Below are 15848 nucleotides of genomic sequence, written 5' to 3' on the forward strand. Positions count from 1 at the left end.
TTTTGAGAGTTATGAGGAACCTCAGAGGTCACCTAGTCAAAGCCTATTAACTGAAGCATGCACAGTAGTTAGAGAGCTGGTCTAAGAGCCAAGTGAGTCCAAGGCCCACATCTGCAAATGTTGGCTGTGTCCGTGGCTAGGTCTCTTAACCTCTTAGTGCTTTGGATAAGAAAATTGGACAGAAGATGCTAGCCTGCATTGGTAGAGGAAGTTTCCACATGTAGGAATTCCATATATTGGTGAAATCACAGGCCTAGTCCCTAATCCATTCTATTCTAAGACATCTTTAACAATTAATTGGCTCTCCAGCTTTCTTGATTGTCTCAACCATTTTAGTTAGTAGTGTATGTGTCGTGTTTCAGTTGATGTGTTGTAAAGCATACTTTAGCATGGTCAAGTGAACATGTGATTTCAATAATTTCCTATTTTCTAGCTACTAGACTGAAATGATATTGCAAAACTCTAACCAAATCAGCATGCATTTATTTGAAACAAATGCTTTTGTTTTTATTACCAAGAAATACACATGCATATATAAATAAATAAATTTGTAATAATTATCTATGCTAAGTCTGGTAGGAGACACAAAAGAAGTAGAAAACAACTGCATTTCTGGTTCTTAAATTTATAGTCTAGTTGCGGAGACAAGCTCTACATAAATGAACCAACTAGAGGTTAATATAAGACAACATATAATTAAATGGTAGATTGTGCAGTTTTGACCAGGGACATTAGAGACTGAGAGAAAGTAAAGATAGTCATGGCCTGAAATTTTATGGAACAGGTGGCTCTATAATAGGGATGGTCAGGAAAGAAGAAGGACAAGACACAGAGATAAGGGTAAGCATGACTCATGTGTTTAGGACAGTACAAAGGTCACCATGATCAGAGGGTTCTTGTTGAAGTATAGTGAAAAAGAAATTTAGGTAAGTCCTGTTTATGACAGGACTGAGTTAATTGGATTAATTTGAACTTCATCTAACAGGCAGGGCTAGGGTTATGATCTTCATTTTTTAAAAAAATATTTTGTCAAATACAAACATATGCTTCTGTTGGTGTAATATAGATATCAAACTAGTACAGCTAGTAAGCTGTGTAACTTTAGTATAAGTTAATATAACTTTCTACAAAGAAACAAGGTAACTAGACATTTCAGAGAAGATAAAAGTTACTTGTAAAAGGAATTCTGAACCTACAAATCTAGGAGCCTACAGAGGGAGTACTAATAATATAGCAGTGTTATTGAGGTAAAATAGAAAATTTAAAAAACATTGAAAATATAATTTTGCTTTGTTCTATTTAAGAGGCATCTTAAGTAAATCGCTTATACACAAGACCACTTTATTACATGGTTATTTTGGTGCATCTATAACTAAGAGTCCTTAGGCTTCAAGACAGACTTCAGTACTGTGTTAACATTGCTAATTTTGCTTCTCTGTCAATGTTACATGCTGTCTTCATCATTTCTCATATTACCAAATATAGGGAAGGCAAAATGTTGCATATTTTTAAAGAGGCACAATGAAGAAAATTTTTTTTTCAAATTTTATTTTCAAAAGGCATAATTAAGCTAGACAGATAATAGATTGTCAATATACATGCATGCATATGTTTTTGTATTTAGGGGTGTAATGTCTCCGAGGATTGCATACACATTCATTCACAAACTTGTTTTTTTTCCCCCTTCATTTTGGGTGTTTTTAGCAAAAGAGCTTATTCCCTTTTTTCTTTTTAGGCAATTGGGGTTAAGTGACTTGCCCAGGGTCACACTAGTAAGTGTCAAGTGTTTGGTCTGAGGGTGGATTTGAACTCAGGTCCTCCTGACTTCAGGGCCAGTGCTTATTTACTTTTTAACACGCCTTTTCACCCATAGCTTTATGGGCATAATTTACTTTTAGATGGGTTATAAAGCTTTACTCTATACTGAATATTTACCCAAATATTTAAATTTATGTTTAAAAATAGCAAAGCGGAGGTTTTAGAGTTGGATGGAACATGAGAGATAATTTAATCCAACCCTCTTATTTTGCACATGAGGCTATTGAGGCCCTGGAAATGTTTAAAGACTTGTGTAGATAGTAAGTAGTGGAGCTAGGATTCAAACTTATTTCTTTTGTTTCCACATTCAGTGCTCAAAAACCTATGTGTTATCACAATATAGTATACTCAAATGAAAAGTTTGCATATTGGAAACAAGCATTTATTAGGTGCTTACCATGTGCTAGGCACTCTTAAGTGCTGGGAATGTTAATACAAGCAAAAAGAATAGTAGTCCTTACTCTCAAGAAAAAAAGAGCACACAAAAGGGATCTGAAAAGTGGTTGAAGTGTTCAGGGGCATGTTTTTTTACATCTGAAAAGTCAGGAGCAGGACTTGGGAGTGGGGGAAGGTGGAGTGATAGCAAGATAGCTTGGGACCCTCCACAAAAATGGAGGCTAGTAAGAGCTTACCATTGGGAGCATGGTGGTAGTCATTATGTAGAGATATCCCACAATGAGTAGGCTCCAGGTGTAGTACCAGGGCAAGGAGGCACCACATTCTGAGGGAAGTTCTAGGTTGAGACAGAAATAGAGTCAAGGTTTTGAAGTCTAGAAGCTCATGAGTAGTGCCAGGAAGGCAAAATATTGCATATTTTTAAAGAGACATAATATAGAAACTTTTGTACAATCAGTTTTCAAAAAGCATTATTAAATTCAGAATTAATTATCTGCAGTATTTTCTTTTTCTTGATGTTTTTCATGTTATTTTAAGTTTCTGGAATGCTAGATAGAATTACTTCTTTAGAGTTTTATTTTGCTATATACTTCTCTAATGTCAGGGATTCCCTGTAATTCTCCAAGTCACATATAAAAAAAAGTTTCAAGATGTCTCTTAGTGGCAACTTTATATCAATATTATATCAAAATTAAAAAAAACCCCAACTCTAGAGTCTGGTTTCTCATGAAGCATATGCTATGATCTATAAACTACCCTTTCGCTATGACCTATAAACTATCCTTTCACTTCAGTCAACAAGTATTTCTTAATATCTACTATGTGAAAACTACAGCACTAGATTGTGGGGAATAAAGAAAAATATATATATTTCCTATCCTTATAGAGTTCAGAAGGGGAATAAAGTATATATTAATATGATCACCAGAAACTTTTTATTAATTGCCAAATTGGGAAATGTTAATACCATCACCAGAAATGTATTTATTAATTTCAAAATGGAACATTGATTAGGAGCTAACTGAGGAAATAGAAGCTATGGAAAGAAGACTACATAGCTCTGTTCTTTGATGGGTAGCAGCTTGTTTTTAAGACATAGCATAATGTATTAATAAGAGTACTGGACTAAGAATATTGGTTTTTGTTATTTTAAGTCAGTTTGACTCTTTGGGTTTCAGTTTTCTCATCTTTAAGGGATTTGGACTGTATGATTTCTTTCTTTTTTTTAAAATTATAATTGTTCTTATTACTGTTTCAACACCATAGAGAAATTTCCATACATATTTTAAAACATGCAAAAATAACAGAATTGTATATGAAACTACTTAATACCACTTGCTTTAAGTACATAATTCCATATTTTCATTTCAAAGCGGTTTTGCTTGTCTTGTTAGTAGTTGAACTTCCCTTGTGTGAATTTATACAAAATATTACATTGGCCCTTTAAAGACATCATTTCTACTATTATCACATTATTATTGCATTACTAACTCCACCTTTCATTAACCTCCCTTTCTTCCTCCCAATTAAGAACACAAAAAGGTGGGGTAGTGTGGGGAGTGGAATAGGGTAGAGAGTTGTAAGTCCACAAAATGGCCACATCTAAAAATATATGCTTTTTCCAACTTGTGTCCATCCCTTCTGTTTGAAGGGAGGGTAACACGTCTAGAGTATTTTCAGGTTTTTGTGGAGACTTCATTGTTAGAGTTTCAAAAGTTGTTTCTTTGCCTTGTTGTCATGCCTTAAATTCTTCCGATTCTGTTTATTTCACTTTACATCAGGTCATATTACCCAGGATTCCATGAAATCATCTCTCATTATTTCCTTTGTAGATTTTCCTGAATTCATGTGTTTGTATTCCAAACTTCCTACTCAGGTCTTTCCATCAAAAATTCTTCAAAATCTTCTATTGTGTTAAATGTCCATTTTTTCCTAGTTTTGCAGGGTAGCTTATTCTTGGTTGTAAGCCCATGTCTTTTGCTTTTCTAAATATTGAATTCCAAGATTTCCTCTCATTTATAATTGAAGCTGCCAGGTCTTGTGTGATCCTGACTGTAATTCTGTGGTACTTGAACTGCTTCATTCTGGATTCTTGTAATATTTTCTCTTTGACATGGGAGTTCTGAATTTTGACTATGACATTCCTGGGAGTTTTTATTTGGGGATTTATTAGACGAGGTGACCTGTGGATTCTTTCTATATTTATTCTGCCTCCTGGTTCTAATAAATCTGGGCAATTCTCTTTTATGATTTCTTGAAATGGATTGTATGATTTCGAAGTGCTTTAGTTCTCTCCATCAGAAACAAACATTAAGTGTCTATTGTATGCAGACTGCTCTAGTAGGCTAATTTGGAAAAGGTTATTCCTGCCTAATGGAGCTTTTAGATTGTTAGGGAGATAAGCTTTAAACATAGATAACTATAATAATATTATATTATATAAGTTTATTAGAGAGGTGTCAAAGTGCTATGTGAGCTCCAAGGGAGAACGTACTATGTGAAGTCGGTAGAAAAAAAGAGATTAGTGGAGGAGGTAGCATTTGAGTTGGGCTTTAAAGATGAAAACGGGTAGGGAAAACATTTCAGGCTTAGGGAGCAGTGTGAGCAAAGGCTCAGAAATGGGCAAGAGCATAGTACTTTTGAGTTGGGGCTGGGGGAGGAGAGGGTAGAGTACTCGAGATCTCCTGGAGTATAATGTGTATTGAGGAGATTAGTATGACACAAGATTGGAATGATAGGGTGGTTCAGGTCTGAAGTAGGTTTTAATACCAGGCAAAGTGGTGTGTATTTTTCCTCAATTCTTCAAACTTTTACTAGCTCTCTTTTGCCTCCCAAGTAGTGAAATGACCAGATTAATTTAACAGCAGGTTTTTGGTTTTTATTTTTATTTTTTTGATGGTAGTGGTGGTGGTCGTAGAACATATGAAGAAGGAGAAAATGGAGATGTGAAAACCTTTTGGGAGATTATTGCAGTTGTGTAGGTGATAATGAAGGCCTGTACAAGGGAAGTGTAAGGTAGGAGGGAGTGGATGTCAAAGATGTCAAAGAGGTAGAATCCATAGGATCTGATGTTGATGGATTTGGAAAAGAGAGGTCAGGACAAAGGAAAAGCCACAGGAGATCTTGAAGTTTTGTACATGGGAGACCAGGTGAATTGTGGAGCTGTAGAACAATAACTGGCAAAAGGCAGACCAGATTTAAAGTGTAGGGAATTATAAATTCAGTTTTAGACATGTTAAGTGTCAAGTGATGGTAGAATATCTAAGTAAAATTGTTTTGAGGGTAGCTGCATAATAGGGATCTGAGTCTTGGGGGACAAACTGCAGATATAGATTTTGGAACCATCTACATGGAAGTGGTAGTTGATACCATGGGGGTGAATGAGATTTCTGAATTACAGAATTGTAGAGGGACAAGAGACAGACTTTTGGGGAAATATCTACCTTTAACATATTGGAATGAGGATGAAGAACCATCAGAAGGGAAGGACCAGTTGTAGACAAAGGACCAGAACCAGGAGAGTTCAGGGATTTTGAAGTCCAGAGAGGAAAGAATATCCAGTAAGAAAGGGATAGTCAGCATGTCCAAACATTATGTTGGCCAAGGAAGATGTGGTCTAAAAAAAGATAATTGAATTTGGTGATTGGAAGGTAATTGACCTTTGGAAGAAAAGTTTTAGTGAGTTGTGTCTGGGCCAAATTTGTATTGCAAGAGTTGAAGATGGCCCTTCTCTTTGTCAAGGTGAATCCCTCTATATGTCCAGGTAATCCCATTCCATTCACTCTTCTTCATTAGATCACCTCCTCTGTCATCTCCACTCTCTCACTAATCCTTACTCTTTTCCTGTTTAACAACTGCTTCCCTACTGCCTGCTAACACATTCATGCCTTGTCCACTTCAAAAAAAAACCTTCTCACTTGATCCATCAATCTCACTAGCCATTGTCCCATATCTCTCCTCTCTTTCTTGGCTAGAGTGCTTGAGAAGGCTATGTAAAAATAAGTGACTCCATTTCCTTTGCTGGCTTCAGACAACATCTGGTTGAAACTACTGTCTCTAAAGTTATCAATGATTTCTTAATGGCCAAATCTAATGACATTTTCTCAATCCTTATCCTTCTTGACTTCTCTGGAGCCTTTGACATTGTCAGTTAACCTCCTTTCCACTGTCAGTTAACCTCATCTCCTTATTATTCTCTTCTTTAGGTTTTTGTGACACTGCCCTTTGGTTTTTCTCCTACCTTTTTTTTTTTTTTTTAAATAACCTATTCTAGTTTCCTTTGTTGGATTTTACATCCACTGACTGTGAATGTTTCCCAAGGCTCTGTTCTGGGTCTCTTCTGTCTCTATACGATTTTGCTTGGTGATCTTACCAGCTGCCATGCATTCAATTATCTCTGTGGAGATGATTCTCAGATTGATTTATTCAGAGCTAACCTTGTTCCTGACCTCCAGTCTCACACCTCCACCCGTCTATTGGACATATTGAGAAGATCTTGTGGACATCTTAAGCCCAATGTGTCTAAAACTGAACTCATCATCTTTTACTCTCCCTCCTCCACTGTCAACTTTCTTTTATTCCTAACTTTCTTATTACCTTCAGGGGCACCACCATCCTCACAATCACCCAAGATTGCAAACCAGGTATCATCTTCAGCTCCTAATTCTCTCTTGTTGTCTCCCCAGCCATATCCAGTTAGTTATCAAGTCCTTTAGTTTGTACCTTCATGGCATTTTTCATATGTTCCCCCTTCTCTCCTCTTACACTGTCACCATCTTGATTCATACGCTCATCGCCTCACACTTGGACTATTGCAGTAGCCCTTTGGTTGGTCTGCCAGTTTCAGGTCTCTCTTCATTTTAGAACATCCTCCACTTAGCCCAAGTCTGACTATGTTACTGCACTATTTAGTTAGTTTTAGTGGTTCCCTGTTTTCTCCAAGATCAAGTAGAAAACTATTTTTGAAAGCCCTTCATTATTTATCTCCGTCCTGCCTTTCCAGTCTTCTTATACCTTCTTGCTTTTTGTTGAACACATACCCATCATTCCGACTTCCAACTGGGCATTTCTCCTGGCTGTTGCTCTTGCCTAGAACTCTTCTCAGTCTCCATTCCCTGACTTTCATGGCATCCTTCAAGTCTCAGCTTCTGCAGGAAGCCTTTCTGAGTCTTCATTTAGTACTTTCCCTTTGAGACAATACCTGATTTATCCTGTATATGTTCTATTTATACATGGTTGTTTGCATATTAAGGAGGGTCTTTTTTTTGCCCTTTAAAATATTATCTATATTTATATATAATATACTTAATATATTTTTATATTCCCAGCTTAGCAAATAGTAGGCGCTACAGTAGATTGTTATAGTAGAGTGACTGACTAATACTTGCTCACTTGAGTTAAGGAGACTGAGCAGTGAGGAGGTTTTGGCATTATGCATAAATAACTTTTCTAAGAAGTTTAGCAGTGAAAGGAAAGACAGAGAGATGAAGAATTAGTTGATTCTGATGAAAAGGTCAAAGAAAGGGCAAGCTTTTCTTTTTTAAAGGATTGTAAAGATATGCCATGGAAGCAGAAAAGATGGAAGATGCCAGTAGGAGAGGAGATGACTAATATAAAAAGATCAGGAAGAGAAAGGAAGTAATGGGATCAAAGGTATAGATAGAGGGATTCACTTTAGGAGTATGTTGTTGTTTAGTCATTTTTAGTTGTGTCTGACTCTTCAGGATTCCTTTTGGGGTTTTCTTGGCAAAGATACTGGAGTGGTGTGCCATTTCCTTCTCCAGCTCATTTGACAGATGAAGTGGCAAACAGTGACTTGCCCAGGATCACACAGCTAGTAAGTTCCTGAGGTTGGATTTAAGCTTGGGTTTTTCTGATCCCAGATCCAGTGTTCTATCCATTGGGCATCCTAGCTGCCCTATCTTTAGGAATAGGAATACCTTTTCTCTGATCCAGAGGGAAAGAAGGGAAAGGAATTTCATGGTAGCCATATCTTCTTTAGAAGGACTGGGGTACGATTTGTAATTAAAAGAAAAATCTATGTAAGTCTTTGATATAATAGAAAGGAAATTCATCTGAGAATCTGGAAGACCTAGGCTTAAGTGTCAACTCTGACAATCCTTGCTTTATAAATGTGGGCAAAGTCACTTAAAAAATTGCTCGGGGAACTGAGCAATTAAGCGTATAAGTTAGGGAACAACTGTTGATCTGCATTGCTAGACTTTCTTTCTAGGAGTTCCTTATACCAACAAAACCATAAGTTTGGACCCACAACATCCCAACAAAGCATATTAATAACTTAGTGTGATAATAAATATTCTGAAAATACTTAGAATCAGGGTACTTTTTTTTTTCCCGTTAAGACTTTCTAGGAGCAGCTAGGTGGCACAGTGGAATAGAAGCACTAGCTCTGGAGTCAGGAGGACTTGAGTTCAAATCTGGCCTCAGACACTAGCTGTGTGACCCTGGGCAAGTCACTTAACCCTTATTGCCTCCCCAGGAGAAAAAAAGACTTTTTAAAAACATACTGCTTTGTTCTAGGCCTGTCAACTTCTCTGTTGTACTACAGCTATATGGATTTTTATAGTCCCAATGATTATGTTACAGTAAAACCTTTATTAAAAATGCCTTAACAATAATTGGAATTCCTTTTTTGCCCTATTTAGAAATGGGTTGCTATCTTGTCATTTCCTTCTTTGTCTTCAAAAAAATATTTTTTTTTAAACAAAAACAAAAAAACTTTCAGTATATATTGTTGGTTCCATTCACACTTACCCCAATTTAATGTTCACAGTAATGATCCTCTCAAGAAAGGTAGGGTTAGAAGTGTATTCCAAATGATGATTATGCCATGTATATTTTCAACACTGAACATTTAAATAAAAAGGTTGTTAGGGGGCAGCTAGGTGGCGCAGTGGATAGAGCACCAGCCCAGAAGTCAGGAGGACCTGAGTTCAAATATGACCTCAGACCAAACACTTGACACTAGCTATGTGAACCTGGGCAAGTCACTTAACCCCAATTGCCAGAAAAGGAAAAAAAAAAAGGTTGTTACCCAGAACATGTTAACTTATTGAGACTAGAGAAGGTTTCATTTTTCTTTATATCTCTAGCATGTAGCACAGTGCCTTGCACAAAGTAGCTGCTTAGAAAATTTTTAAAATTTATTGAATTCTGGTTAACCAGAGTTTTTCCATTAAATTAAAGAATGTATAATTCATATTTGTTTCTCTTTGAAATAGTATAATAAAAAGCTAATCTCCAGAATAAATACTTGATTTATTTATTCTGTTAGTAATTTTTTCTCAATATACTTGTCTCATTATAATGTTCTCAGGGCTATATAAACTACCTCATTGGACTGTTCTTACAGAATTTCAACTAAATTCCTGTAAATGGCTTCTGGGGTGAACTCACCGAATAGGATACTCTCTAGAAATCAAATAATGACCTATAAGTTTCTGGTGTTTATGTTTTGCCATTTATTGTGTAGTTTGTTTCTCACTGAATGTCATTTAAATACTATTTGATATGGAAACTTGATCAGTAAGTAGAGATGACAACAATGTTACTTAGCTGAGTTCAGTTAGTTATGTGAAACTTTTCAGCTCTTAGAAAATCACAACTTATGGTTGTGTTTAGTTAATTGCCAATCAGGAAGAATATGTTCTCTGAAAGTTACTTACTTCTAACCAGTAGCCATTAGTAAATATGTTGATATATGCCATTCAGTTATGTTTAAAGACTCTGAGCAGCTAAAAAGACTAGTAGTTAATTCCACAGCACCGTTATTTAATTATGCAACATGAGCTGGGTGTGTGGTTTATATTATTGACTTTCCTTTACTGTCTCCATTGAGAAAAAAAAAATCCCCACCCCCACCCCCTGAATTTTTTTTAAATTTTTTTTTGTGAAACCTAAGGGAATGGACTCTGTAACTAATATTTCCTAAGAGTTCCTGAGACCAAAAATGGTGGCCCTTCTCTTCCAGCAGCTGGAATCCAAAAGATCTTGAAACCAGTCCTGAAAGCTTGCTCCTATGCAAGAAATCCTGATGGCTTTTGAGAGGAAGATAGAGAACTATTCTGGAAAAGTTCAAGTGGTAGTAGAGGTGAGTTACTGACTTGGAGAATGTGTTTAGGGACTATAAAAATTCATTTTCTGTTTTTAATGAAAGATTTTAGAAAATTATTATGCAGTTGAGGCAATTGAAAATTTCAGTCTACATGTTCTAGAGAGACCCTAACAAGTATATAATGGTAGATGTAGGCACTGTGCCTTTATGTTCCTCCTCCCACTCTAACCCTTGTGCCTAATCTTTGTAAATGAATGCTATATTTGTTTTTAGTTTACTTTGAATATTATGTAAAATGTTAATAAAATGTATTTTCTTTAAAATTTTGTGCCTCGAGTTTTGTTTTGAACAGTAATTTGGACAACAAATTCTTTGTTTTGTTAAAATGGAAAGTGCAGGAAGGAGGTAAACGTACTGAGTTGTTTCATAAACATTAGAGTTTGATCTCTTTGAAATACCATTAATTGCATATTGAGAATTTGAAAGGGTATGAAGACTAAGGATAATTTAAAAGTTCATTAATGAGACAATAAGAAATTTTATGACCTAGAGGTAACTGTATTTGCATGGGCATATATGTGCTGTAAGACAGCATAACTCAGAGGATAGAATGTTGGACCTGGAGTCAGGAAGACCTAGGTTCATATCTTTCCTTTGATACTTACTAGATATATAACAATGGATAAATCACTCACTTTTTCTGACTTTCAGGTTCCTAATTTGTTAAATAATGATAGTAATACCTGCAGTTACTGCCTCACAGGGTTGTGAGGCTCAATTAAATGTCTGTAAAGTGTTTTGCAAACTTCAGAATGCTGTATACATTTATTTATTATTATGGATATATGTTGAAGGTAGAAGTTCAATTTTGAACACATATCTCTTACATTCTTTTCTCAAACTAAAATGCAGGCATTTAAAATCTTACTAAACAATTGAAGTAAATGCTTACATCTTTTGGCAAGTGGTACTTGAAGGCCATTATTATATGATAAATGCTGAGGAATCTGGCTCAACAAAAACTTTTGCAGCCTTTCCCTCACCCTCAAAGCAGCTAAAACCCAGGTCCTTCCTCCTAGCCAGAAATACTGCAACTTCTGCTCTTGTACTTAGGGAATCATGTGTCTAGAGCTGGAAGGGACCTTAAATGTCATCTAATATAAATTTTTTAGAGGAGAAAATAGGCCCAAATACTGTTAATCAACTTGTCCAAGGATTCATAAACAGTAGGAGTCAGAGCTAAGATGCAGATACAGGTTCTCTGCTTCCAAGTTTGGCACTTTTTTCACAGACTACTTGTTCTCATAAAAAAAGGGCTTAACCCATTGTGTGGTATGTAGTAGTGCTTAATAAATGCTTGTTGACTGACATGGAGCAATATCATGGAGTTCCTGTCTTGACTCTGAAGAAAGAATTTCCCAAATCCTTTTCATGAAAGAATTCTTCTCAAGAATTTGCTAAGACCACAGTCTCAGAATGTTATGCTGAATTTATAAAGAAACCTATAAAGAAGGGGAGAGGTATCAATATGTAGAGGGAAAGAGAACATAACACAGAAAACAGAGTTTAGAAACAAAAACCAAACTTTTGCCCCAGGCAAGTGGAAACTTTCTAGTTAGTGGTGTATTTCATGGTGTACTTCATTATTTCATAAATTACATAATCTATAAAGATCTTTTTCTTAAACATTACTAATTTCACATAAAGGAACTTGTCCCCAGTATTCATTTGTAAGGTATATATAGAGTAGATATTTAAATTTACTTCTGTAAGTTTGACATGTGCTTATTAGAAGGCATAGATTTTTGAATTTATTTTTAATAAATTAAACTTGAGCAATAGTTAAACTCACTTGCTACATTTCCTATATTCCAAATGGCATCTTTTATCATGACATGATCACTTACCTATTGTTTTTCTTTTTCTGTTTAATTCCCCCCCATTTTTATTATCTTGTTTCAAGACCATTTCATTTCTGTCATTCTTTCTTGCCAGTTATTACTATGCTTATACTTAAGATTTTTGTTTCACTGAAAAACATTTTATGTTACTGTGTTATCCCCACAGAAGCAAACCCAGTGAAGCAATGACTTGTTCTTTTGTTTATTTGAAATTAATATTGCTTCTTATGCTGCTAATTCCTTTTGTCTTCCTGTTTTTTCTTGCTGTCTTTTTTCTGCTTTTCTGAGTTTCCCTCGTGTTTGTTCTTTAACCCTTTTTAAAGACCTTCTTTAAAAATACATTTATTCAGCTGATTAAAAAAATTTTTTATACATTTCAACTCAGTACTTTGAAGATACTAGGACTACAATAAGAAAGCAACAAGTTATATTTTCAAGTGAGGAAACTGTTAAGATTCTTCAGACTCACTGTAAAACATGAAGGTTTCCAGAACTATTTTTTCAGGTTATAGGAGCTTGGAGTTATTAGCTCTGAGAATGGAATTAGAAGACATTTTTAAACTAGAAATATTTTGAAACATACTATCTTGATCTGTGTTAGCATCGTACTATAGGAGGTTATATGAAATTCTGGTTTTATATAATTTCCTTAGTAAAGGAATTTTTCCTTCCCCTCCCTACCCCCATTTCTTTTTGGATGGAATGGAGTTGAGTCTGTCAAGGCACAGATGGTTTGGGATCTGCATTGTAAACCTCATTGCATTGTCTTTCTCAAAAGTCATTCCTCTTTCAGACTTTTCATATTTCTGTCAAGGATACCACAATCCTTCTAGTTAGCCAGGTTCAAAATCTTAGTGTCATCTTTGTCACTGCAACATAGCCAATAAATTGCCTAATATTTCCATTTCTACCTCCTACAACATCTCTTTCCTATCTTGTTTTCTCTACTTACAGAATCACCATCGTAGTTGAGGCCTTTATTGCTTCTCTCATGGACTACTGTAGCAGCCTCCTAATAAAGTCTCCCTACTTCCTTTCACTTCTCTCTCCAGTCCACTCTTCAAATAACTGCCAAAAAGTGATTTTTCTAAGTACTGATATGATCATGTCATTTTTTCCTACTCCCTCTCTTTTCCAGGCCTTCACAACTTGGTCCAAACCTACCTTTTCAAAGTTTTCTTATACTTAATTCCCTTTCCTCCACTCTACTGTCAAGCCAGACTAGCACACTTTGCTGTTCTTTACATCCACACAGAAGCATAAGTAAAATACAGACATGAATGGGAAGTTAAAGTATGATTCCATCTGTAAGTATAGTTGCAAAAGAAGAGAAAATGAGTTTGAGGAAGAAAATTTTTGCTCAGTTGAAATTAGAAAACTAATTTTTTATGTTTTTTTAATTTTGTATTGTGAATATCTATATACAGATAAACAACTACTGAAAAGCTGTTGTTCATTGTTATGACCTATTATTGGTTTGTTGTATTATGTATTTTTTGATAAAAAGATTTAAAAAATATTCACCATGGCTATCTCCATTGATCAAATTAACTGAACAATTATTAAACACTGTCATTTACAAGTTTAGCCTCTCTCTCAGGATATAGGCAGGGATTTTTCAAAACTAATGAAACATGTTCAGTCATATAACTTGCAAAAAAGATTATTACTAATAATATGTTTAGTGAAGGCAAAAAGTTTTTTTGTGCTATTAATAAATTAAAAATTAAAATATTATTTATTTCATCTTTATCTCATCCTGTAAAATTTTTGTCTGTTTTATAATGTATGTGATTTATTAGAGTAGTACTTGTACATAATTAATAAACACGTATATGTGCTCAAAATTTTTTCTGATGTGTATGAGCATAAATTTATTTGAATTTAGAGACCAGACTTTAGTGTAGCTCAGGCATTTCCAGTTTGTAGACATCCATTTGATTAGAGCTACTCAGCTTCTCTAGGAAGGGGAGGGTTCTGCTGAGGTAGGTCTTAACTGGTTCTTCAATACTGGTGACTTTAGGGATGGGGAACCACTCTGGCTAAGAAATTGGAGGTTTCTAGCCTAGAACCTGCCAGTCAGAAGATGGAGGTATGGGACGTTCTAGAAAATAGCAGGGTGAAAGGGAGAGAGGTTACCAGCCAGGAGAGACATGACTAAGGAATAGATGGCTTGTTGGCTATTGGAGAACTTTGCAAGAAAAGCCAAATGTTTTTCTGGACTAGTAAAGTTAATCACTTAAGTTAATCACAAAATATGTTTAGTTGCTCTCAGTGTACTTACTCATTTTTTTCTCCTTTTAAAAATCAATTTCCTTTGACTATGTTTTTTCCAAGGAAATTCATTTTCATTTTTTGAGCACCATAGAAAGTCAGCTCCTCGATGACAGGTACTATTTCATTTTTGTTTTGTATTCTCAGGACTCTGCGAATAGTAGGTGCTTAATAAATTCTTGTTAATAGGTAGAAAATCTTCCACTGTAAAATACCATGAAAGTGTAGCATTTTTCCATGACTGTTTCTTAGACTAAAGGAAAATCTCATTTTTGATTCTCTTGGCTTTTTGTGACTGTTCACTTAGATATCTCTGTTCCTTTAAAATAAAAACTTTGGATCATTTGCACCTGTTTCAGTAAGATACCCCTTCTCAGGATACTGCTTTTTGAACTTCCCTGTTATATAATCTCTAGTTTTCTAAAATTGGCAGAAATTCTGCCTGAATATTTTATGTGGTTTCATATTAGTTCATTTAATAAATGGTTCTATTTGTAAGTATGCTGGCTGCTGTCTTGGTTTCTTTTATGGAACCACAGAAATCTTTAGCTTCAACAAGCATATCTGGAAGAGCTTTTCTTTTCTTGGGGAGACTAGACTGGAATCAAAACAAACCTCAAAAGAATAGTAATTACATCTTAATGAATGTTAATTGGTACTTAATCTGATGACCAGCTAAGCAGTCAAACCCTTTAGGGTCCTATAGTGATGTCCAGTCTACTTATTAATTGACATGATATTTTTAAAAGAAATATTGACATTTTTCTGTTTTAGCATTTTATTCCTGAATAAGCAAGTGTAACTAGTTTTCATGTGACTTTTCTAGCTAGTAGATTCTGCTGAATATTTGGAGAAATGATCATCCTTATTGTAGTCAACCAACAGGAATGTTTTGAGCATTTCCTATGTGCCAGGCACTTCTAGGTGCTGTGGATATAAATACCAAAGGGAGATAGTTCTTGCCCTCCAGAAGCTTAGATTCTACAGGATGGCAGTATAAGATTTTAAGTCCTGTTGAATCTCTGAGAACTTGTAAAATGGGATTTGGCTGTTATTTTGGTCATTACCATATTCTGATTTAAAGTATATGTGTTGTTCAGTTGTTTCAGAAGACTCTTCTTGACCCCATTTGGGGCTTTCTTGGCAAAGATACTGGAATGGTTTGCCATTTCCTTTTCCAGCTCATTTTATGAATGAGGAGAGTGAGGCAAACAGGGCTAAGTGACTTGCCCAAGGTCACACTGCTAGTGACTGATGCTGGATTTGAACTCAGGTCTTCCTGACTCCATGCCCAGCGCTCTATCCACTGTGTTATCTTGGTTAGTAATGGAACTGTGTAAAACATTCACAAAGTGAGGTTGACCTGAATAGTAGAACTTCATTGT

The 15848-nt window shown here is 35.4% G+C and overlaps 1 protein-coding gene across 3 annotated transcripts in view; it reads left to right on the forward strand.

Moving 5' to 3' along the window:
• Nucleotides 1-15848, forward strand: part of SMAP1 (small ArfGAP 1) — a 213232-nt gene that overhangs the window by 80919 nt on the left and 116465 nt on the right. Inside the window, exon 2 of one of the 3 annotated variants that reach the window (XM_027852938.1) lies at nucleotides 10205-10324. The exons of the other annotated variants lie outside the window; for them this stretch is intronic. Within the exon in view, the coding sequence (XP_027708739.1) occupies nucleotides 10253-10324 (72 nt within the window). The 5' untranslated portion in view covers nucleotides 10205-10252. The remainder of the gene's footprint in view (nucleotides 1-10204; nucleotides 10325-15848) is intronic. 3 annotated transcript variants of the gene reach the window in all.

Source organism: Vombatus ursinus, unplaced genomic scaffold (genome assembly GCF_900497805.2).
Source record: "Vombatus ursinus unplaced genomic scaffold, bare-nosed wombat genome assembly UNPS02009835.1, whole genome shotgun sequence".
NCBI lineage: Eukaryota > Metazoa > Chordata > Mammalia > Diprotodontia > Vombatidae > Vombatus > Vombatus ursinus.